We start from the raw sequence: 25,087 nt of genomic DNA, 5'->3' as shown, positions 1-25,087 counted from the left end.
GAATTTTAATTTAAGTCAAACTAGACATTCTCTTTTTAGAAGGTGAGTGTATCTCTTTTATAACGAAATGAAACAGTGTTATTTAAAATAAAAGTAGTTTTGTTGGTTTTATTGTGAAGCAGTAATGAGAAAGGAGAGCTTTCCCTACATAATGAAGGATTTGACAATAATTAAATGATACATAATACGCCCACTTCATAGAACATGAGAAAGTCCCATGATATGATGTGGAAATCTGAATTAATGCCGTTCTGTTTCTTATTCAAAATGTAAGGGTTAACTAAAGTTCACTTTATGGATCAATAGGAGAAATAAAAATCTGTTAAGAAACACAGGTCCAACCCATCAAGCAGAATAAAACTATAGTAACTGAAGGAGTACAATGACTGACTCAATCATGGACTTAGAGAAAAACAAAACAGACCAGAAACAGATATTAAAAATTACAAAGATGTTATATAATTTTTTTCATCAAAAGAGCATTGCAAATAATTGGGGAAGGACTGTTACATGCATCTTTTACGGATAGGTAAAAAGTAATTCACGATTTTGAATGAAAAATCTAGTTAGAACCTTAACGTTTGTACACAATGTCATATCATTTGCAGATGATTTGAAGGTTAAGATTTTCAGAAGTAAAGGTACATTCTTTTCTGAAACACTCAGCTACTTGGAAGTGCTTTAATTCAAAAATCAACTAACAGCATTCTTTTCAAATTTAACTTAACTTGATATAGATATTTCACTGTTTTCTAATAATATGCCTGAATAAAAAAAAAAACTGATTGACTAAATAACAGATTAATCAGTTGGATAGCTTTCTTTTTTTATTTCTTTTTTTATTAAATCATAACTGTATACATTGATATGATCATGGGGCATCATAGACTCGCTTCATAAACCATTTAGCTTTCTAAAAAAATCAATATATATACGCATAACTCTTGGCTGTGAATTAGGAGTATTGCTTTAGTCAGACCTTTTTCTGACAAGATACTACCTGGTTTATATGATAGAATTAAAAATAATGAAATATCATGGTTATTTAGCACTTTTAGGTTTGAAAACCACTTGACTGAAGAGTAGATATAAAATGGTATCAAGATGAAGAAAATGCCATAAAAATCAGACGGCCATCTTGGGAAAGGAAAAAGATCTTTTTCCTTAAATCCTAAATATGAAAAGAATAATAATAGAGAAAATGATCAACAGATTTGACTATGTAAAGTTATGAATAAAGAAATCTGTGTTAAAAAATTATTAAAATAAGACCAAGAAAGAGACCTGAGGTATAAAACTGACACAGAGTTAATATGCCTAATACATAAAAAACACAAACTAATGAATAAAAACCCTTAGGCAAGGAAAACATAGAGACAATTCATATAGTAAAAATAATTACTTGCAAACAAACATGAGGGAGAAATTATTGGTTTAGTAATTAAAGAAATACATATTAAAACAATAATGAGGCAGTGCTTTGCTCATTAAATGAACAAAATCTAGATGATAATTTTCAAATTGACCAAGGGGAAAAGAAGTAGTATCTTCAATTATAATTGGTAGCACTATCCACACACTTCTATATATTGACCCTAAAAGAAAGAATGCAAAATATAGAAAACGCTATCTCCATTAAAATGGTCCTTTAAGATCTGTATGTGTAATAGTGGGAGAAATGGTAGGGTTATAGGTGGTGGGCAATGCCGAACAACAGAAAAACGTGGGCCAGACATTAAAGATGGCAGCCGTGATGAGGCCAGGTAGAAAAAACACACTGATGCTGAACACTGACTGTGTTAGCAAACTCACCATGAAGGACCAGAGTGTTCATCAAGGTAGAACAGTGGGTTGTTTTCAGATGCAAAGATTATGCATAGCTTTTTCTTGTTTCTAAATACTGTGAAATGAGATAATACCACTTTTATGACTTTAAAACAGATAAATAAAAGGTAGAGTAGAGAAAGGTGAAACCTGTATTACTTTACCACTATATTAGAGCAGTACATTAGAAAAACATTGGGTTCATGTCTTCTTTCATGTCTTCTTTCAAATCACCCATTGTAACCCACGCTATCTTTTCTTACTCTGCCTCTTGTCAGACACAACCAAATGCAATCAATGTTCTATGTGTCTGTGCCTCTGATCTCTACTCAGAATATGAACTATCCCTGGGGTTTGGTATTTAATCAGAGGACAAATTACACAAATTTAAAATACTAACACATAAACCATATCTTTCTGAAAAAATAATCATGCCCACCCTTCATTTTTTTTACAGATAATTAAACAATTAAGAATGATTAATTGTCCTTTTAATGGACTTAGCAACCTGTTGGCATTAATTCCATCCATTAACTACAGTACTGTACTGGTTCTAATATTGCATCTTCGACAGTGAATGTCACAGTATGTACAAGGGACTTTTATAAACAAAGATCAGTGTCATGTATGGATGATCATGAGAGTTCCCAATATCCTTTCCACGATGACTAATTAGAGTTATGCATTACGGCCTGGAGTACCACAGGCAAAGGCTGCAGATGGTGGAGATGAGCAAATGCACTATTAAATCTTTCTGAGGTGAAAATGTGTGGCTATTTTATATAGCTCCTGCCCTATCCTAATATTCCTGAGACCATCAGGATTTAGATCTGTAATTACAAAAAGGAACCTGATTTTCACCCCGACTGCTAACAGAGAGGGTACCTATAATCACAGTAAAAAGCCAAGACTTGAAAAATGGGAGCTTGCAAGAGGTGAGTGTTCTTGTCTCTAGTGGATTAATTGGTTCAAAGTAGCCCTTCCAGTTTTCTGCTTTGTTACAGGGTGGACAAAATGTCACCAAGCATAAGCACTTCTATCCTTGCAAGAATCCCCTTTGGTAAGGAAATAAATAAAGCTGCCCTAACAAAAATAGAAACAAGCTTTTTCATGGTTTTGAGCGAACATGAGATTATTGTGTACAAAAAGCCCTCAGCATTGAGTAAATACAACCCACTACTCCAACAGAGACCTTTGCATCTTTCTTTAAAAAAGCTATAATACACAAATTGAGTATATTTTTAACCAACTGCCTTTAAAAATGCTTACCTCTCAGAAACCTCTTTTTGTTCATTTTGATTATTAAAAGTGGAGGTGTAGGGCGGCGCCTGTGGCTCAGTGAGTAGGGCGCCAGCCCCATATGCCGAGGGTGGCGGGTTCAAACCCAGCCCCGGCCAAACTGCAACCAAAAAATAGCCGGGCGTTGTGGCGGGCGCCTGTAGTCCCAGCTGCTCGGGAGGCTGAGGCAAGAGAATCGCGTAAGCCCAGGAGGTAAGAGGTTGCTGTGAGCCGTGTGACGCCACGGCACTCTACCCGAGGGCGGTACAGTGAGACTGTGTCTCTACAAAAAAAAAAAAAAAAAAAGTGGAGGTGTATTGCCATAAAAAGACTTAGAACTGATAAAAAGGGAAAACTATTGCTATTCACTTTCTAAAACATATTTATAACAAAACTTCTTGTATAAAAATAGTAACAATGAAAAATAAATAAATAAATAAAAACTACCTGTAAAAGGCAAATGCTATCATCAAAGATCTCCGAACCTGTGGTGCTCCGTGTGACAATGGCGTAGACAAGGGTGTGGAAGTGAGAGAGAAAGGCATTTGGGGACAATTATCTCAAGCTTTGAGACCCAGTGAGAAAACAGGGAGAAGAAAGGAAGACTATGTTGCCAGGACTTGTAAAAAAAAAAAAAAGTTGTTGAGTTTATAACCTCCTCCTTTTCACGACTGTTCTATTACAGCTCTTTAGAAACCTTATACTGAACCTGCAGCCCTTGGTTGGGGGTAGTGAGGTTATGGAGAGGTGGGGGCCCAGAATTGTCTCTACTACTCCACCACTATTCACAGCAAATTATGAGGGATGGAGTCCAGAAGTTACTCTTCTGCCCCCCTGATTTCTTTCACCGATGTCTAACAAGGTCTGATATGTGCTTGTCAGCATTAATTACATGTGACGTTGGATTGGCTTAATCTGTGACAAAATTCAAGGGTATTATAATAAAGCCAAAAGCATAGTAGAAATGATGCTCAGGGAGGCTCGGTGGTGCTTTTCATGCCTAGAATATGACACCCTTCACCTCTCCCTCCTGCCTAGTCAGCCACCCCAGCAGAGGTATGTGTGCTGTGCTTTGCGATGGAGCTTTAAGGTATCAGACCTACCCAGTTTCCTCAGGGCAGCCCAGTCTACACCTGTTATCCCATTGAGAGCAACTCCATTCATTCTCACAGTGCCCTGTTCGGATGTTAAATTACATGATCACCCATCCAAGCCTCCTCTTTCAACCATGTTCCCAGACCTGAACTCCTCCCATATGGCTATGCAGTGAAAACAGCTGAAAACAAAGATCACTTGCAGAGCAACAGAAAAGACTCATAGGAAATATGATAGGACAGATGTAGTATAACTGATAGCACCCAATTTCTTTGATTTCCATGGACATGTATTTCTCCACATGGGGCTGGTACAAAATCAAAGAGTACGCCTATTTGCCATCAGACAAAAAATATAGCATCTATTTTCAATTCACTTTCCTTGACATTGTATTTCCAAAATATACATCTTCCACTTGCATCTTTCCTACTAATGTCAATGCTTATTCTAAGCATGAAAATGGTGCGCCTTTATTACATCTATAATCTTTTTTTTTAATTATTAAATCATAGCTGTGTACATTAATGCGATCATGGGGCACCATACACTGGTTTTATAGACCGTTTGACATATTTTCATCACTCTGGTTAACATAGCCTTCCTGGCATTTTCTTAGTTATTGTGTTAAGACATTTATATTTTACATTTACTAAGTTTCACATGTACCCTTGTAAGATGCACCGTAGGTATAATCCTACCAATCACCCTCCCTCCGCCCCCTCCCCCTCCCATCCCTCTCCCCTTTCCCCATATTCTTAGGTATAATCTTGAAAAGGTCAAAAGATTATAGACCTATAGACCTCATCAGGTAGACCAGTGCTGTCCAAAACAACTCGGTCACTTTCACACACTGACAGAAATGTCCTATGTCAGCATTGTTCTACACAAGGGCCACTAGCAACATGTGGTTACTGTCCACATGACTTGTAGCTAGCATGAGTTTTCAATTATATTTAATTTTAATTGAGTAATAAGGAGAACTGGTTTTATAAGTCAGAAAATGAGGATGAAAAAAAACTACCTCTTGTTCCTTCCATGGAGCCGTGATGAGAAAAGGTGCTAGATTCCTCGTGAAGGCAGAGACGGTCTGTTATGGAAACTTCCTCCCTCACAAAACCAGCAATGCATTGGCCAGGACCCCAGCATGGCAGGGACAGTGTCTTTAGGTTCCAAATACTGAGAGAAATCAGCTGGGGCCATGAAGGCTTTTCAGTTCTCAGGGTCTTAGTTTCTTCAGTAAAATCACATGAGGTATAATCCAGTGTCCTTTCTAGCAGCTCTGGAAAACTTCTGAAGTGCTATCTAAGAAATGGTCATCACCCTGACCACGAGGCCATCGTATCCCATTTTACTGTCAGAAATGTGTTTAGTTCTCAACTACGGATAAGGAAACATGGTATGATTTGTCACTCTGATACCTAAACATTCCACAAGGAAAGACGAGTTTTATGCTGAAAATATCTGAAAGACCATTTACCTACATGTAAGGCCATGTGCATATAGGTTGTGGATACAAGCTTTTATCCATGTATTTACTTACTTCATTATTTCTCTCAACATTTCTTGCAAAAAACATAACTCGTATAAACCCGACTACCTCATTGTGTCTCTTCTTCTGTACAATTAAAGACTTTTTAAAGATTTACACAATCAGAAAAGGCAACAGGCCTTTCCATAAATTTGTTAAAAATTGTTAATCACATTCATGTTACTTTTATTTAGTATACTTTTTTTTTAATATGAGCAACATTGACTGAGTACATAGTTTGGTATACTTTTTAAAGATTTCTCTCATTTTTTAAATGACTTGAAGTAAAATATCTTTCACAATGAGGCCAAGATGATGCATATTTTAAAAAATTTCTCATAGAAACTAACCATCTGTACAATAATCCATTGTCTGCTCTACCAAGGTGATTTATTAAGGATAATGAAGCATGTGATTTAATAGCTGCCGCAAATCCTTTTTCAAGTAGGAAGGGTATAAATAATACAAAAAGATGATCCCATAATGGCCAGATCCTAACCTAAGAACTATTCTATATGCTGGGTCACAGGAAATTACATGAGCTCAATTAACTGTGGAGTGAAGTAAAGTGTGGCAAGGAGGCTGAGGATTGAACCACCCTCACCCATTGGAGTAGTGATGGTGATGATGGAGAGGATGATTTAGTGAAACCTATAAGCTCCACTACCATCATGGTGGAATTTGAGTAGCTTTTTTCCACAGGAAAATATAAAATTCTCCAATTAAAAATGGACATTATGCCAGATCTCTGACTTTGACGTTACAAATGATACCTGGCAGAGTTTTGCTCATCCTTACATTCCCACAGTGCCTTGCACTTAGCAGAGTTTGTCTGGTGCTTTAAAGAATGAATGCATAAATGGGAGAGCCCACAAAGGACTGAATAAAATGAGGTCTCTAAAATCCTTGCAGAAAAAAATTGCAATTCTGTATCCCTCGGAGACACGGGGGAGGTGGGAGAGGGACACACATTTACCATCATTCACACTTTTGAAAAAGTCTGCATGGCCAGTTGTCAAGAGGTTAGTTCCTTCGGTGTCAAAGTTTTCCTGAAGACAGCTTCCTACAAAGTATTTTCAAAAAGTAACAAAATCGTATATACCATTTGAATATAGTATCCAAACATTAGATCCTATTTGTAAACTGACACACTAACGTCCTGTCCTGGTTATCTCTGGTAATATTCAAGTCTTTATAGGGCCTTATAAAATCAACAAGGCAAATTTCTAGCAACAGGAAATACAAGCCATCTTACATGCCAGATGTTTGGTGTGAACAGACTGCCTGGCTGTGCCTTACAGGCATGGCATGGTCATTCATTGATAACCTGGCACAGCCAGTCCTGTACCCATGCCACCCCATGCCCCCCAGCAAGTCCATCTAAAATAAGATTAGATGCAACAAATCCTAGTGTTCACGTAATACTGGCTTTCAGAAAATGTCCACAGTTCAATATAAACAAGAGGCCTATGTGTGAGACATATGTCACCTTTCAAAATAAAAAAAATGTATGTTTCACCAGGCACACGCATACCACCAGCATATTTCCACACCGCAGTTCCTACCCCGCTCGTGCTCTTGTGAGTCTGCCTTGCCAGAACCAAGATCAATTTTATTAGATACCATTAGTCTCTGTTAGGGCAGTCATTTGAATAACAACAGATTGGCAAGTATAAAACTAAGGCACCTGTTGTACATTTGGCAGCCTGGATGAGGCCCCTTAAAATGAAAACAAATAAGAGCTATAATCATGCCAGGCAATGGCTTTCGGTTCAATAATGACCATGTGTCAGAATTAAGTGCATCTGGGAATTGCTACCACAGCCAGATGTAAAGGCAGATTTGTCTTGTCTAGTGGCATATGAGTAGATACACACAGATTTGGCTTTGTCTTGGTTTGGTAAGGAAGTAGGTAAGTAGAACTAAGCTCAGATAAAATAAAATTAAAACGAATTACTAAAGAGCAATTGACAATATTATCATAAATCATAGAGCCTAAACATATGGTTGTAGGGCCATGAACAAATTCACCTCTGATTTTTTTCTGAGCATACTGATTTGTACACAGAATACTCAACAACAATACCCCCAATTACTACTACATTGAGCTAGGCCAAGCACGAGGTGCTGGAAATACCAATGGGAACAAGACATGGACCTTGGGGTCAAGTCACTGCTAATGAGACAAACCACAAGTAAGCAATTACAATGCTTTATGACAGACGCTATATGTAGAATTTATTTGTTGCTCTTTTAGCACACAGAGAAAAGGGTATATGGACTTGGGAGGAAGGCAAGATTTTCTGGAAGAGTTGTCAGCTAAGCTAAGACTCAAAGGAAGAGAAGAGTCAGGCAAAAATAGAGGAGGGAACATTACACGCTCAAAAATACAGTCGAAATAGGCAGAGTGGTAGATCTGGGAAACAGTAAATACTTGTGTAACGCTCAAAAGTGTGTGTGTTAGGGGCAGAGGAGGGATGAGTTGAGAGTGAGTATGAGAACGGCAAGGTGGCAAGAAACTAGGAAGCAGGAACGACATCAAGGGCCAGGTGCCTTTTGCTAAGAAATACTTCAAGCTTCATACAGAAGGTGTGGGGGCTACTGGAATATTTAAAAGAGGACAATAACTTATTCAAATCTGGGTTTTTTTTTTTTTAGCAACTACAGTGAGGTTGAAGCTGAATCCAGGGAGACCACAACCCGGATAACAGAGGCCTCCCAGCAGAGGCTAGCTAACACGTCAAAGGCAGTGAATCATCTGTTTAAAAGGAAGTTAATATTTATTATGATATCCTTCAAATAACAAGTGTGTTTAAGGGAAAACAGGTTTTAAATGACAAATTTAAAAATCTCAATGTAGTCCAGGTACAGTGGTTCATACCTGTAATGCCAATATTTTGGGATGGGGGAACAGCTCGATGCCAGAGTTCGAACTCGGGTTGAGCAATATGAGACCCCAGCTGTACCAAAAAAAAAAAAAAATCATCTGGGCATGGTGGCTTGGACCTGTTGCCCCAGCTACGTGAGAGTCTGAGGCAGGAGGATCTCTTGAAGCCAGGAGTTTGAGGTTGCGATGAATTGCGATGACACTACTGCACTCTAGCTAGCGTGACTAAACAAGACCCTGTCTCTGAAAAAAAAAAAAAAAAGAAAATTAGATTGAATATTTCCTAAACTCTAAAAAAAATAAATCTAATTCAGGTTGAGTCTGGACAATAGCAAGAATCAGATAAAAATAAACTTAAGCAATCATTTCTTAATATAGTAACTGAATATGTATCACAGCATAAATTACATTTGCCATTCTTAGTTTATAATCATTATCATCAAAAAACATGAATAATAACCTAACTGTAAAAGAACCCTTGCTACTTGCCTCCGGTAGACGCCCTGCTCCATGTTCTAAGAAGTGTGTTTATGGATTAATTGTTAAAAAACATGGCTAAATAGGCCCAGGTATGCATGTGAGAAGCATTTTACAATCCTGGTCCACGACTTAATTGTTAAGCTATTATAAAAGCCATAAAAGAACAGAGAATTTTCCATCTAAGTTTATTTTATGCACCATGTCTGGTTTAAAACTTCAGGGCACCTTGCTGTCAGAGAAAAAATTATTTTCCGATTCACCAAACAAATGTAACATCTTGTATTTTATTATTTATAAAACCATAATTAATCAGAAATAGTTTTCTATGAACTTACAAAAAAGAAGAAAAAGCTAAAGTTTTATGAAATAGGTTAAACAGGGAAAAATAATAAAACCATCCATCTGTTATTGACAATGCAATTAACAGGTGAGCAGTGAAAACAGAGTATTATAGAGGACATTATAATTGACAAATGTTTCTCAGATAAAATTGTGTAGGGCAGGGCTGCCAATAAGTGGAAGGCGTATGTATCAGTCGCTTGGAATAATTCCATTTCTTTGAAGGGCGGCTGTTCTTCAGATATCCCTGCTGGATCTGTATTTCCCTTTATAAAAATGCTTTTGATTCTTTACCTATGGGCCAGCTATGAAAATGCCAGCCTTTGTGATTTTAAAAACTATTTTTGGTGGAGATATTTCATTTAAACACTTCTGCTCCAGGACTGACCCCAGAGCTCAGGCAGTTGTGTTACTGGCTGAAGCGCATAAAATTTTAGAGCTGCAAGGCAACTGCCAAAAAAGGTGATTTAGTCCAAGCCCCTTTGGTTAAAAAAAAAAAAAAAGAAAATTCAATGCCTTCAGTCCCAAGCAGAAAAAGGAACAGAAGAAACTCTTCAGAAATGGTAGAAAGACAACCTACATAATGCTTAATACTGTTCTTAAATTTGAGTCAAGAAAGTACCATCTCATCAAGTGTATTTGCCTGGAAGATGCTAGATAGACATTTTTTTTTTTTTTAATCATGGTACCCAAGAGTGGACATGTGTAAAAGTTGCAATGTTAATACTGCTTGACTTAAAATCTTGGCCCTAATTCCCAAGTTTATTACATCTATCTGGGTAACTTTAACCCTTCCCTGAATCAGCTTCCTCTTCTGTAAAGATGATAAAAAAGCATCTGACTTACACAGAGTGCTGTTTTTGAGGTTAAACATGATATTGGAGGTAAAGTGCTGAGCACCATGTTTGGTATATGGCAAGTGCTCAGTAAATTTTAGAAACTATCATTATTACGACTATTATACATTGACTAGTTCCATACCTGTAATATTGGGAAAATTAAAGAATTTTTTCCTGATAAAGAAATTTTAATTTTCACCTGTCTCGGGGTCTTAAGTATCATCAGAGTTTTCTAATGAACAATTATTCTTTATATTCCTTTCAATTAAATTCAACTCAATTGGAAGGAAAGAAAATAGCACCTGAGCTAAGCTTTATAAAATGAGAGAATAAACAGAAGGATTTCAATGGACAAAATTTAGGATAGCTGGCAAGAAGGGAAAGGGGGTTCCAAGAAGAGTATTGGTAGAAAGAAGAAGGGCCCCAAAGCAGAGCCCCTTCAGTGACATCGGGGAGCCTGCCTGCTACTGCGGGTGGGCGGAGAGGCTAGAGACTATGGTGAGGGAGGAGGCTGGACCTGCAAGTTGGGTAGAGGGCAAGGGGCTCTGACAGCTGTGCTGAGGAGTGAGCACTTGACTGTTCAGCCTCGCATTGCATAAAGTAAAAGTTTTTAGGAAGAATGGGAGAGGAGAAATGGGAAAACACAAACACCACATGGGAAGCTGCATGCGGACTGCTGAGCCTCCAAACACACGGTAAAGGTAGGAACGGAAGCAATGCAGTGAAAGACGACAGGAATAGAATCTACAAAATTAGATGAAGACAAGAACGAAAGGAAGAAAAGAGAGATGAGTCAGGGATAAGTCAGATGACGAGGTATGAAGAAAAGGGAAGGAGATATGAATATGGATGGCAGACAAAATCACAGAGTTGGGATAGGAGGGACACTCCTGTTCCTCAATCATCTAACAAGCAGATAGAAATGGAGGTCTGCAACTACAGAGAAAAGCCAGGAAACTTATTTTGAGGGATATGTATGCAAAAATTATAATTTCCATGAGAAGTAGATAGGGGAATGGCAGGAGATAATATAGGCAGGAGACCTGAGGAGGGCAAAGATAAAAAACGATACCATTCAGAATGGAGACGGAGGCACAGAAGCCAGAATGTCAAATGAAGAGGGAATTCGATGTTGATGAAGAAAGTAAAGGTCAAAGGAGGAACTCAGTGAGAACAACGTCCATCCATGGGATATTTTCAATGAAAGATGCGTCCAATATTGTGTTCCTATAAGAAAATATTACAATTGTCTCCCCCTCCTACAAAAAAGTGAAAATAATTACATGGCCAGTGAGTGGACATGGAATATTTGAGATTTGTCCAATCGATTATTATTCTCCAGCAGCCAAACACTCCTGATAGATTTAAAATAAAATATAAAACCATGTATCTAAAGAATCATATCTAAAGAAATCATATAAATTATTTCAACTGGAAAGTCTGAATTGGCAGTTACATTTTTTTTCTCTGAAAATCCTTCAATATTGTTTCAATTAAGTTAATAGTACAAGTAGTGGGAATATGTTTCACGGGGAGGCCAGGCTCAACTTACATAGTAAGAAACCATTAGTACATATTTAATATTTCCCTTTAGTTGGAGGATGGAGAAGAAATTTATTTTAAACATTGAAAACTTGTTGACCTATAATGGGACACTGGATCACATTTGACATGTCTAGTCTAATTTCTTCCTGTGAAACTGTACTGGTGGATCTTAGGGAGAGACAGAAGGCAGTACATTCCTCTCCTCCATCAATACATTTGACCTCGGAGCAAACCCCACAACTGGCTACAGACACCCACCATCCATCATTGCTCTTGAAACCTGATATTTCGGGGAAGGACAGCTGCACTGGGCAAAGGGCTAAGCAGCTTTCTAAGATGCACTACCATTACAGAGAGAGAAAAAAAGGGGGGCACTTCTTTTGGTTCAGCATTTTAATTAGCTGCTTTTCTAGACATTTCTTCTCCCAAACTGCAGCTTCAAATGAAATATCCTCAGGAATATACTAATACATTTTTGACTTTTAAGGAAATGCTTTCTTCATACATCATAGGAAAACTCATTTCTTGCTTTTGCTTTAAAAACTTTCCAAGATAAACAGTACACTATGGCACGCTAAATGTACAGAATTCAATAAATACGCTTGGCAGAAAAAGATAGTTCTAGGGTCTATCGTAATTACAGCAAGTATATAATACAGAGCCAATAAGGTAAATGTCCACCAAATACTCATATGCAAAGATCTTAATTTTTAAGCCAGGTAGCAACAATAGCTGAAGACAGCAGAACTCTATCTATATCTATACCTATATATCCATAAACCCAGTGTCACTGATTACAACATGTTCCTTACATGAATTCTACATTTGATAATTTTTTAATTTAAAATACAAAATAAGACACATTTCTATGAATTAACTGGATCTTTGTTATATTTACCTACATTATAAACCTGCATGATTAGATGAGATTAAAAAATAATTTCTGATCATTTATAAGATCTCATCTTATTCACTACATCTTGTAGTGAATAAAAGAAGTCTGTCTAACTACAAGTTGAGAAAAGATGTCTCTTGTTACTTGTGACCCAATGATAAGAGACGATCATTTTATGTATTTGTAAGTACAATTTTCTCCAAATCTCAAAGCAGTAATGACAGATTCGTTTTCTACATACAATTCGTAAATCTCAATTTACATTTAAGAACATAGCTCAAGGGATGTTAATAAAAAAAGACACTTGAGAATTTATGCATGGAATCTATCTCACAAAACTGACAAAAGGGTTACTACAGTTAAATCTAGTAAATAGCAATATGGTAAAAGTCACAAGGCTCCTGACATTGTTATCTGAAAGTCAAAGAAGTCAAGTTAAGTAGCCTTTCTGGTCAATGAATTCAAAGAACTAAGAGAAAGCTTTGGCTCAGAAGGCGGCTTTGGCTTTTAGATTTTGTTATAATTCTGAAGGAGACAAAGAGGGACCTGCCACCTAAAAGCAGTCATTTGCAAAGGAAAGCGAGGTTTGCTTGCTGCAGACTGGGGGGCGGGGAGCAGGGGTGAACTTCTGTGTTGTTTCAATCCTATTTTCCTGCTGGTACACATGACCTGCTAGCTCACAGACAGAATGAGCTGTCTTAGCTTTCCAAATTGTCATCTTTTCCATTTAATTTACTGATCTATGACACATAGGGATTTGATTTGAGGGACAGCAGAGGTTAAAAAGTCATGAAAAGTTTTACTCTCTTTTTGGGTAATTTTCAAAAAGCTATAGACCCCTGAGTGGTACTGATATGGTCCTATAAAATGTATCAGCATTCAACAGGAAATAATAAACAGAAAGATACTGAATTATTTTGAGTTGGCCGGATAGGAGGCAGCGATTGTTTTAGTCTTTTTTTTTTTTATCTCCAATGAGTTCCTTCCATAAATGTAACAATATGCATGCACAAAACACTGAAATTACTTTAATGCCTAAGTCTTAAAAATATTTCATAAATAAAATGTTAGGAGAAGAAAATCCAAACTCACCGTTGATTACATGGAAGCAAATGGGTGATTTATGAAAGGGGAAACGAGGGGCACAGGTCGTAAGTGTAATTTCGTGAAATACTTCTTGGAAGAACTCTATTTCATTAATGCCCCAGTCTAGCACCATAGTCATGACATTATTACTTAGGTTACATTAGGTCAGAGACTGCTGTAATGTATAAGCATTTGGTCTTTGACCTTCCTAAGACTTATGACGCAAAGAAAATGCTGAAGTTTTACGTCTTGGGCTGTAATTTCATCTAATGAACCATCAGTTAGCACAAGTCATATATTCTTTCATCTCTCTTTCTTAAGAGCTTCATTGCGGAGAGCTGAAATGCACTTTCTTTTTAAGAGGGAGACTTTGGACACTATTTGTTGAAACAAATGCAAGCCAAGAATGATTTACCAACTACTAATTACAAGCAAATGAGATAATCCATATAGAAAACATATCCCCAAACAAACCTATCCTTTGGTACAAATGCCGCTGTGCTATGAAATTACAGAAGCTTAAAACAAGTGATGCTGGTTGGAATGAAATTTACTGACAAATCCCATCCAAGCAAACTTCTTCTACATTATCAGATTTCTTCAGTTGATGTGTTATATAGGAATCCTCAATATTGTAGTTCACAGAGAGCACAACTCTTCTCTTTGTTCCTTCTTGGCAAATCACTGACAATATAAAAAGGAATGTTTTTAAACACTGATTTTGCTCGAGGCTGCAAGTTGCTTTGCTGCCATCACAAGTAAGTAGCTTTCCTAAAAGATTTTCTCAAAGAAAATAAACAGTACCAAGATTAAGCAGCAACAACAAAAAAAGGTAAATAAATCCGTAAGGCAATAAGAGACTCGGGATAAGCTTGGCTTAAAATATAACTTGTTTGCTCAGACATGACTACCATCTTTTAAGAAAATGGGAAAAAAATAAAGGATCTTTGAATACTCTCGGAAAATGGCATAATTATATATTTAGTACTTTTTATATCTGGGCTTGTAATACAAATCTTAAAGGTATATTTTGTGGACATTGAGTACACTACATCAACAGTAAAGTTTATTTTTGAGATTCCCAGAAACTTTCAGAAATTAGAAAGATACCATGACCAAAGGTTATATGTATAGATTTTAAAAATGTGAGCCTAAAAGTACAACACTCTCAGGATCTCGGCGCGTGCGCACACACACACACACACCCCAACTCTAGATCTACCACAAAAAACATGATGAAACGTAGGGTAGTTTTAAAACAAAATCATCTTTAATAAAATGCGTCTTTCTTGAAATGGCACCTTTCCTATGTGATTGTCTTAATAAATTCTTATTTACCCATAGAATCCTTTTAGAAAGAGAATAGTTCAATGGCCTGATAAATCAAGTTTGGTCTGAAAGAAATCCAATATGCAAATACTAACAGTGTGCTCTTTTACAAATAGTCACCCTCGTCAGTTTGAAAAACTGAAAATCAACAAAAGAACAGTGTAAGTATACTTGACCTCATTGCCTCATGTCTATCAAGATTGGCACAGCTGGCCAATTTTAAATTTGTGAAACTGACACTTAAAAATGTACAGAGCGTCTTCCGTCCAGGTCCCTCAAGTGCTGACTAAACTGGAGTTGTGGCCTCAGATTCTCCTTCCACACAAACTTGTGCAGCACCACAAAGCTCGTCTAATCACACCATCAATCTATGACTACACTTCTCTTAAAGTAATTCTGCTTCATTTATCTTTTAACCCTTCATTATGCAAATAACTCCTTATAAGTCCAATAAAAGTTATTAATGTTCCTACTTGTTTATCCTTGCCATACACTGAAAAACTGGGATCACATATGAATTTGAACAAATACCTCTTCTGTTTTCTATTATCCACACTCTATATGAAAAACCACCCATACGCCACCATACTATCAGAAAAGCCCTAAATAATGTTCTTGAAATGTCCTTTGACAAACATCAGTGCATGAGTTAACATATTTAAAAAGAAAAAAAAAATCTATGCTAAAACTTGGGGGCTGCCTACTTGAATTTTTTTTTAATGTTTCTCTAGGAAGGGTTTGCATATGCCATAGGAAGGTATCTCCCGGATATAAGAATAGTTATACAGGCCCCTAGTGGCTTAGCAAATAGCAGCAGATGAAGGGACTCCAATTCTTCGTTCTTGACTTTGAGATATTCTGGTATTAAATGAGTGTCGATCTCGAAAGGCAGATCAAATCAATGCATTTAATACTTTAAGCAGTTTACATCTGTGGGTATCTACTGTAATGCACATATATTAAAATAGGTTGCTACATTTCATTACTTTAGTAACTGTACAACTGCACTGGCCCAAGAAGAATTTGTGTTACATAACCTACACAATAAGATGTTTAATTCATCCACCTCTTTATATGTCATCACAAAAGTAATATATTATTCAACTATATTAAAATGTATGTGAGAGAAATACTGTTCTTCTTTGAATCTCATTCCTATTATACCATTATTAGTGAAGGCTTTTACCATGTAAAGTGCCCACTATTTAAAATGAGATACAAAAACTGAATGCCACTTCTCCAGTGGCAGAAGTCTAAACACATTTCCCAACAACAGCCAGTGATAAATCTCACACTGAAGTGCACCTATTTTAAAAGATCTACAATTAATAATACTTCTTAATCCTCCATCCTCTTGCTGTCTTTCCTTCACAAAAGAAAATTCCAGGCAGGCACATTTACAGCTTTTAGCAATTTTTAACTGGACACAATCTGACAGCTGAATTCATGAAACTGACCAGCTTGTCAATTTCACACTTTGAAAGTACAATAATAGCTGATAGCATAAGGTGAATTTAAGAAATCTGTCACGCAATTGCTAGCTCCATTGAAAATCAAAGTACAGTACATAATTACGGATGTGGGAGGTAGGGAAAGATTCATTGTCCACTTAAGATGTCTGTTTCAAGAATTCGGACATGAAGGATTTAAAATGCGTTCTTTTTTTGCCATAATATCTACAGCATACCACAGAGTATGTTTCATAATAAATGTAATACACTGAACGTTTTCCTGGATATCATCAAATTACCTATACAACATAATCTCTAACTTAGTATCATCTATAGATCTCCTTAAATCAGCAAGTTTCAAGTCTTGGTATGTCACCCTGGTTTCACTCAAGTGGAGTGCTTGGTGTGTGCACTTAAAAACAAGAAGAATAGTCAAAATGGTCAGAAGTACCTACGGCTGAACTAAGTCCCCATAGGTGCGCTACAAGATAGTTAGAATACACCAAAGGGTAAAGGCCACGTTTGCAGCTCTGTTAAATCCAACAGAAAATCTATGTCAAGTCACAAGCAGTTACTAGCCTCTGAAAGGCTCAGAATGTGCGCTACACTCTAAGTCACCAGCCTTGTATCTTTGGGCATTAAGAAAAAAAAACTTTAAGGGGAAGTACAGGGAGAGCGATTTCTCAAGAATCCTCCTATGTATTAGGGTGCAAACTGTGGCTTAGGTCGGGAGACCGCTGTAAGAATTTTAGAAAACAGAGATAAACAAGTAGCGTAGCTCACTGGGAGGCGACTGGAAACAATACCACTAGATTGTGATAGTACAGATTTCAGAGGATGGAACTACTATTCGGAACCCTGGGACACCCAGTTAGCCAAAGCTAAGCTTACGCCTGGCGTTCAAAATGGTTTTTTAAAGTATTAGACTTAAAAATTGACTTCACTTGTCAGTACTTTTAAATGAAAACACACAGAGAAGCAAAGCAAGTTTACTACACACCTTAATCGTACAATAAATCTACAGAAAAGCAAAGAATTGTTTCCTACAACTTTGACTCTTTCTTGTGAATTACGCGTTCCCTCTTGTACGGAGTGGATGTGCCTACGAGCACACCGGATTCCGGCAGCACAACCAGGAGCTCTGATTCTGCCAGGGAAAGGTCTCCAAAACAATCCCCCTCCTCTGTGGCGGCCGCGTAGACTTTGATCCTTGCTATTTCTCCTTCTCCCCACTAGTTCAGAGGAAAGAAGGAAAAAGAAATCGCCCCCTCACCATAATCAGCCCTCCTTAAAACAGTAATCCCTGCCTTAAAACAATAAATAAATAAAATAAGAGGTGGCCGAATCCCTGGTTAAGGCTGCACTGTCCCACCGCTCCACCATTTCCCCCAGTGCTACGCCCACCCTAGAACCAGAGAGCCGGGGTCGCACAAATCACGTACCCGGACACCCCATTCTCTAGGATCGCTTCTCCCCGGGTCTTACTGAGGTTTCAGGCGAGGAGTAAGCCATGCGGGGGAGGACCTCTGCCCTAGGAGGTTACAAGAGCAAACTGTGTGCGCTCCGGCGCCCGGGCGCGGGGCTCCGCAAAGCGGGAGCGAGTCGCTCCGGCCAGGGAGGCGCCGGCAGCCCCCGCGGGCGCGCAGCGCTCCGGGGCGGCAAGACGCGAGGACACAGTGGGGCGGACCGGGTCCGTGCGCGGCACTTACCTGCTCATATTGGCTCCGGGCAGCCGCCGCCACCGCCTCCCGCGCCGCCACCAGCACTTTTCCTCCAGCGCCTTCGCGCCCCGCCACGGCCGCGCAGCCGCCTTTGGGCGGCCAATTTAATCCCGCGGAGCGGCGGCCGCCGCCGCGGATCCCCCCTACTCGCCGCCGCCGCCCAGCCCTGGTGCGGCCAGCCCAGTCCAGAGCGAGGAAGTGGAGGAAGAGTCAGCGAGTGAGTCCCAAATCCCCAAGTCCAGCATCCACGGGAGCGCGTCCCCACGCCCTCCCTCCACCTCTACCCCTTCGCCGCCGCCGCCGCCTCCCGGGCCGTCCTCCGGGCCCTTCCGAGCCCGCGGCTTCCGCGGCGCTGTCTCCTCCTCCCGCTCCTCCTGTGCGCCCAGCGCCCGCTTCTCCCGCCGCCGCCGCCGCCGCCGCCGCTGTTTGTCTCCGGTCCCTCCTCCTCTGCCTCCTCCTCCTCCCGCTCGATGCTCCGCCGCTCGCGGCTGGGGGGGGGTCCGAGGCCGTGTCTCCTCTCCTCCCTCCGCCTCTCCCGAATCCTCCTTCCTGCTGCTGCTGCTGCTTTTAAAGCGGATTCTTTGGCCACAAATAGCAACTCGGCTGCCCCCCTCAGTGCTCCCTCCCCTTCTTCTCTGCTTCCCCCCAAAAGTGAAGCGCACGCGAGGTAACCAGAAACTGAGGCTCGCAGGGGAGAGTGGGGAGCGGTCAGGGGGCAGAGGCGACGCCTGGACCCGGGCCCGAGAAGGGTCAAGGACTAGGAGGCGGGGTAGCCAGCCCAGTCCAGCCCAGTCCTTGGACCTGCGGACGAGGTGGGTCGGTGGGGAAATTAAATGGAAAAGCTCAGGAAAGTAATTGAAAAGGCTTCTCTCTTTGTTTCCTTGTCTGGGTGATTTCTAAAATCCTCGTAACGTGCTGGGGATCCCACGGAATCGCTGTGCCCCGCGCTGGGGGATCGTGTGTGAACGTTGCCTGCTCGTGAGTGCGAGTGTGGGTGCGCCCGAGCACGGGCAGAGCCGGGCCCGCTGCGCCCGCGGGCGAAGCTCTGAACCTGGACCGACCCCTGACCCACTGAGAGGGCCGGGGAGCTGGACGAAGGAGGGGCGGGCAGGCAGGAGAGCTGGGCGAAGGAGGCACTTTTTTCTCTTTCTCTCTCTCTCTCTCTCTCTCTCTCTCTCTCTCTCTCTCTCTCTCTCTCTCTCTCTCTCTCGTAGAGGAGGGGGCGGGGTGACGTCACCCCCCACCATCCATCCACCAGGCCAGAAAAGACCCCCTCCAACAGATCCACTCATCTGCTAGGAGATGAACACCCGGGCGCTTCCTGCTCTAAGTCCCAGCGCGAAGGACTGGGGGAAATTGCTGGTCGCGCCCTCTTCAAAGCAGTGGAAACGTGAGGAGCCCGCGCTGATGAGGCACAGTTTGTGTGCGCCCCGGTTCACCTTGGCAGCCTTCTTCCGGATGCTTGCAGGATCCACTTTGGAGGCGGAGAGGAAGAAAGGGAAGTATTGAATGAAAATCGTTGTGTAATAACTTGTTTTGCTTTCGTGCTACTTGGTTCTATGATGTTAGAAATAAGGGGCTCCCAGTTTCTCTGAAGGGCACCGTAAGACCCTCTCCCTGGACAGGTACCCAGTTGTGGGGCTGGACATTCTTCATCTCCCCAACCCAAGGTGGCGAACGTGGCAGTGTGGATTGTTAGCTAGGAGATGCATTTTAACCTTCACTATGCCCAGGATTTCCAGCACGTGTGAAAAAGTCAACAGCTGGAAGCCACGGTTGGCAATTGGCCCATTAAAATTTATTAAAAACTCAGAATGCTTAAAAAAAAAATAAATACAGCCTGGGCCACCAGCCACCTGCATTGCTCGCTCTATGTTCAGTCTGGCACATATACACAGTACTTATTCCCGCGGACTCCACTTTGAAAGAGCAAAGGTAAGCAGACTCCCTAGATTTGACCTACTGATCCAGCGCCCTGCCTGCTGTGCTTCTGAAAGGCACTGAAGGATGGTCAGTAATCCTCTGCCCCATAGACTCCAAAAAGAAGTCACATATTTTTGAAAGGAGTCCTTGTAAATGAAGTTTAGTTTTCTAGCATTTGGGAGGTGGTGGAGGAACATCCTGGTGTGAGTCTGTTGTTTTTCTTGTTTTTTGTTTGTTTGTTTTGTTTTTTATGGTTAGCCTCTTAGTGAAAAATCTACTCTTTTCCTGTGCAAGCCGTCAAGCCAGGTGTACCCTCCAGTCTTTCTGATGACACAAGATGCTGAAAGGCTGAGCAGAAGTGATGGACGCCTGCTCCCTGCACCCTGAGGATGATCCAGAAAGCTGAGCCTCCCCAGGATACCCACCCCTTCTTGGCTTTGTCCTTGCCCCTTCTTCCTTCATGAACCTGTGATTGAGCTTTCCTCATCCAGCTGGATATTAGTAACAAACGGAATGTTTTAAAAACCTTAATAATACCTTGCTTATGTCTGGGGTAAAGAGAAACAGCTACCTCTGCCTGCAGATCTGACCTCATTTAAGAAGAACCCAGATGGGAAATCTGACTAGTATCTTGGAGTATAGTTGAGGAAATGACACGTTACCCCATTGGTAGCAAGTTAGCATACCCGGAAAACTCAGCAATGAGCAGGTGGAAACAGGAACCAGAAATAAGAACAGACGGAGGACAGTATAAATAAATGACATAACTTTTCTGACACTTGAAGGTCCTTCATGTTCCTGTTCCTACTGCAGCCAAAGATCTTAGAGAAAGAAGGAGGGATGGGACGAGCGGATTAGAGAGCCCGAGTTATTATTAAACAAAGGAGACTGATAATTATTCAGGGCGATGCTGCTGTGCACATCCCAGTAGCAGTGGGACTAAGACTTCAGCCTCCTACACATACATTGATACATGCAGAGCAGATTTGCAACAACATAGCACCCTGATGCTGGGTATTCCATATAACCTCTGGACTGATGTTTATCATTTGGAAATGTCATGTCAAAGAACATCAGAGATGGGGTTAATCATATGTTGAAATCACCTCATTTTTCAGCGGGGAGGGGGTAAATTGAGTGCCTGAGAGTTTACAGTCAACTATTTGGTGGCAGAAGCAGGACAAGAACGCAGATATCAAGACCTAGTACCCCCATGCCACCAGCTGTTCATCATTACCTCCAAGTTCTGGATCAAGGAAGCTAGTTTCTCACTTATCAATAAGAAATCAATATAGAAATATTTTAAAATTATAAGTGCAATGGGAAAGTGAAGCAATGGGACTAGACATTTTCTTAGTCCCCTTCCAGCTCTAACATTCTGTGATGAATGGCACACCGGAGCTTTGCTATAGCACAACCCCCTCTAGTGCATAATTCAGCAAACGATGAGTATGAGTCTGTTTTGGACCCCATCCAAAGGATTTAGTTCCTAGAAGTACTCGAAATATTTTATTCTCATTTATTATGAAGCATCCTAAAAGAAGGCTAAAAATAATCATGCACACAATAATAGTAATCAGTTGTTACACTTGTATTGTGCACTAAGCATCGTGCTAAGCATGTTGTCATATCCTACCATTTTTCAAAAGGCACACTGTGACCTTACATTGTTGTGAATCTGGTGGGTCATGAACAATTTTTAAGTGAAAGAAAAGAAAGAAAAAAACTCAGAGTACATTATATATACTAAATGTTGTTTTGCAAAACTTACGCTTTGATCATGTGGCTAGTAATTGATTCAAAGAAAAAGTTTGAATGCCACTCTCTCATCTCTCCAATCATGACAATTCGCTTGCTGGTTAAGTATTATTAGCACTATTGTATAAGTGAGAAAGTAGGATCAGAGGAAATAAGTCCATTTGCCCAAGCTGACAGTTCATGAGTGACCAAGCTAGAATTTGGAACCCAGATCTGTATGACTTCAAATCCAATATTTTCACTTCTACATTGATGATAAATTATTAACCAAAATGTGGAATAAATTGTTGCTAATCATATATTCTTTGTGAAGACTACAGTGGCTTTTATTAAATCCGGCTAGTACAGAGGAAAGAATAGATTCAAGGGATGTGTTCTGAAGATAGTAAAGAATTTCATAAAGCACTAAAACTAACACGTGAGACCTTTTTCTACAGGTGCTAGGTTATGTCTAACATACTTTCGTGATTTGCTGGTTCATGCAGAAATGAAATGATAATAGTTTTAATCCTCAAATAACTTCGATATTCACATCAGAGTATTAAAATGTATTATTTGAGCATGCGTTTCAACTTTAATTTAGAAATTTAATTCAGAAGCTTATTTTTTCCCAAACCCAGAACTGGTGCCTGAGAAACATAAAAGGAATAGGAGACAGTCTCTAAACTGAACAATATTTAAATTCACTAGGGAACACGAGATACAGAATAAGTAACCAGAGGACACTGATTCAACTTAAGTGATGAAGAGGACAGTGACTAAGGTTCCATGCTATGTTTTTGACCCGTGTAGTCCTTTGGATTCTATCAGTAACATTGCACATATGGGGGGTGGTGTTCCCATTCCTCAGATTTGTAAGCTCAAACTCAGAGCTAAGAGATATTGAAATGGGTATCTGATCCTGGTCCTCCTAATTCCACTACTCAGAGGCTCTTTGCAAACCGGTGAGCTGCCAATAGACAAAGAAGTGGTCAGCGATTCTGAAGCATGATAAGCAAACATTCACACTTTTCTCCATCCAAATGAAATACTTTTCTTTCTCTTCGAAGTAGCAGCTCTTGTTGAAGCAGCACAGTCCTCTTTAAGAAAAGAAATCCCACTCTGTTACTGAGGGATTCTACTGTAAGGGTACATGTGACACTTAGTAAATGTAGAATATAATTGTCTTAATACAATAACTAAGAAAATGCCAGGAAGGCTATGTTAACCAGTGTGATGAAAATGTGTCAAACTGTTTATAAAACCGGTATATAGTTCCCCATGATCGCATTAATGTACACAGCTATGATTTAATATTAATAATAAAAAAAAACGTGGTATTTGGGTGGCAATCTTCCTGGGACCAGGTGTCACACTCATGCGTCCGGCCTTGGAGGTTAAAGCGTTAAGGTCGCTCGGATTTGCTTGTTGTTTGGCTATTTATTTATTCATCCCACAATAAATAACTGCTGAAACTTAAAAAAAAGAAAGAAAGAAAAGAAAAGAAATCTGTGTCTTTCTCTAAAGAAAGGCCTGGAAAAGCCAGACCTTCTCCCCAGCTGCTCAGTTCAGCTGCCGCATTTCACCCTCACCTGCAGTGTGTAGAGGACGTTATGGTACGATGCTATTTTCTATTGGCTCGGCTACTGGAGATTACAGCATGAGACTGTGACAAATGGATATTCCCATTAAATTCTTTAGTAGAGTGGGGCATTCCATTAACCATTGGCACTATCCCAACCCAAGTGAAACACTGGGTCATTTTTTTTCTTGTGAGCAAGAAGTGAAGGGGGAAAACAAAGGATATACTTTAATTACCTTTTCTATTTTTTTTTGTTGCATGCATTATGATAGCCGTATATTACAATTATTCGTAATTAATATATGACAAGCTGTCAGCTAAAATTTAACAGGTGATTTGTCAAGAAGCGCCATTAATGCATGCACTAAGCAGCAGATTTCAGTGTTTCCTAACAATAATATGGTGTCTTGGTTTTCTTTTTTAATTCTATTAGCTTAAACATTCAGAGGGCAACTATCTTTATGTATTTACGGCATCTTTTAAAGAGACAACGATTGCTAACATAAATGGGTGCATTTTTAGTTATCTAAAATATGAACATATTTTTTTCACCTTGACCCTGAAGTACTAATGTTTTAACCGAGGTGACCAATTGCCTGGTGTTTATTTTTAAGCTTTAACTTTTATCATTGTTAATACATTTTTTCCTCTTTTTTTTTTTTTTTTTTTTTTGTGGTTTTTGGCCGGGGCTGGGTTTGAACCTGCCATCTTCGGCATATGGGGCCAAGTGCCCTACTCCTCTGAGCCACAGGCGCTGCCCCCTATTAATACATTTTTTAAATTATGTTTTCAGTATAAAGGCAGAGCTAACTGGAGAGGGGAGGAACTGCGGTTCCTTATGTTCCATTTAGTTTGTATCTTACATAAGGGAATTGAGAAATGAAGGAATATTTTAAAATACAGAAAAAGATTAAGAAGTCACCAGAAAGCTAGTAATTAATCACTGAATAGAGGGTAAATCTACAGAGACCTAAAACTGATGAAACAGGCTCCGTTTTGCTGAGCGGCACAAGAATGGGGCACAGAATGGAAATGAATCACAGATCATTCTCGGGAGCGGCAACGAGACTCTTTGAAAGCAAGCAAGCCTTGGTTTTGATATCTGAATATCAAAGTCATTCAGGAACATAATCTGAAGACAAAGTTAAATTTTAAACTACAATTTTATTATTGGTTCCATGGCCATCCAAAGTTTGCAGTGTTTTAAGAGAAAAGATAGAAAAAGAAAGCGGCATTTGTTTAAGGTTTCATTTGCACAAGCCTGACTCTTATCTTTCAGGACTAGGACATGCTGCAGGCTGTTAATGACTTGCAATCAACCACTGTAGAGGATGCTGAATCTCCTTAATGAAAGAATGTGCTTCAAGATTCAATGGTGAGGACAAGGGAAAAAAAAAATGAGAGTGAAACAGAAGCACAGCAGTTTTTCAAAGCTAATAAGACTTTTGTGTCTACTAACCAAGTTCAAGTTTCACATTTGCAGCAAGAAAGCACTAATACAGAGCCATGAAATTATTTTTAGAGGGTCTTTCTAACAGGATCTCAGAA

At 39.7% G+C, this 25,087-nt stretch overlaps 2 protein-coding genes across 30 annotated transcripts in view; one reads left to right on the top strand and one right to left on the bottom strand.

The window, feature by feature from the left end:
• The window catches only part of PTPRD (protein tyrosine phosphatase receptor type D), a 2,247,062-nt gene that overhangs the window by 508,642 nt on the left and 1,713,333 nt on the right, over nt 1-25,087 (bottom strand). The window contains exon 1 of one of the 29 annotated variants that reach the window (XM_053572716.1): nt 18,286-18,425. The exons of the other annotated variants lie outside the window; for them this stretch is intronic. The gene's annotated coding sequence lies outside the window, so the exon portion shown is untranslated. Of the gene's footprint in view, nt 1-18,285; nt 18,426-25,087 lie in introns of those variants that run through there. 29 annotated transcript variants of the gene reach the window in all.
• Nucleotides 18,087-23,232, top strand: LOC128596947 (uncharacterized). Its single transcript, XM_053606825.1, has 3 exons — nt 18,087-18,270; nt 18,416-19,109; nt 19,580-23,232. The coding sequence occupies exons 1-3, from the start codon at nt 18,087-18,089 to the stop codon at nt 19,689-19,691; spliced, it is 990 nt and encodes a 329-aa protein (XP_053462800.1). The 3' UTR covers nt 19,692-23,232.

The sequence above is a fragment of the Nycticebus coucang genome, chromosome 2, assembly GCF_027406575.1.
Source record: "Nycticebus coucang isolate mNycCou1 chromosome 2, mNycCou1.pri, whole genome shotgun sequence".
Taxonomy (NCBI): Eukaryota; Metazoa; Chordata; class Mammalia; order Primates; family Lorisidae; genus Nycticebus; species Nycticebus coucang.
This window is presented reverse-complemented; position numbering and strand designations above follow the sequence as displayed.

Coding starts and splice junctions, on each gene's coding strand:
- LOC128596947 (XM_053606825.1), top strand. CDS start 18,087: ATGCGGGGGAGGACCTCTGCCCTAGGAGGTTACAAGAGCAAACTGTGT. Junction 18,271..18,415: donor CAGTGGGGCGGACCGGGTCC/GTGCGCGGCACT, acceptor AATCCCGCGGAG/CGGCGGCCGCCGCCGCGGAT. Junction 19,110..19,579: donor TCCTTGGACCTGCGGACGAG/GTGGGTCGGTGG, acceptor CCCCTCCAACAG/ATCCACTCATCTGCTAGGAG.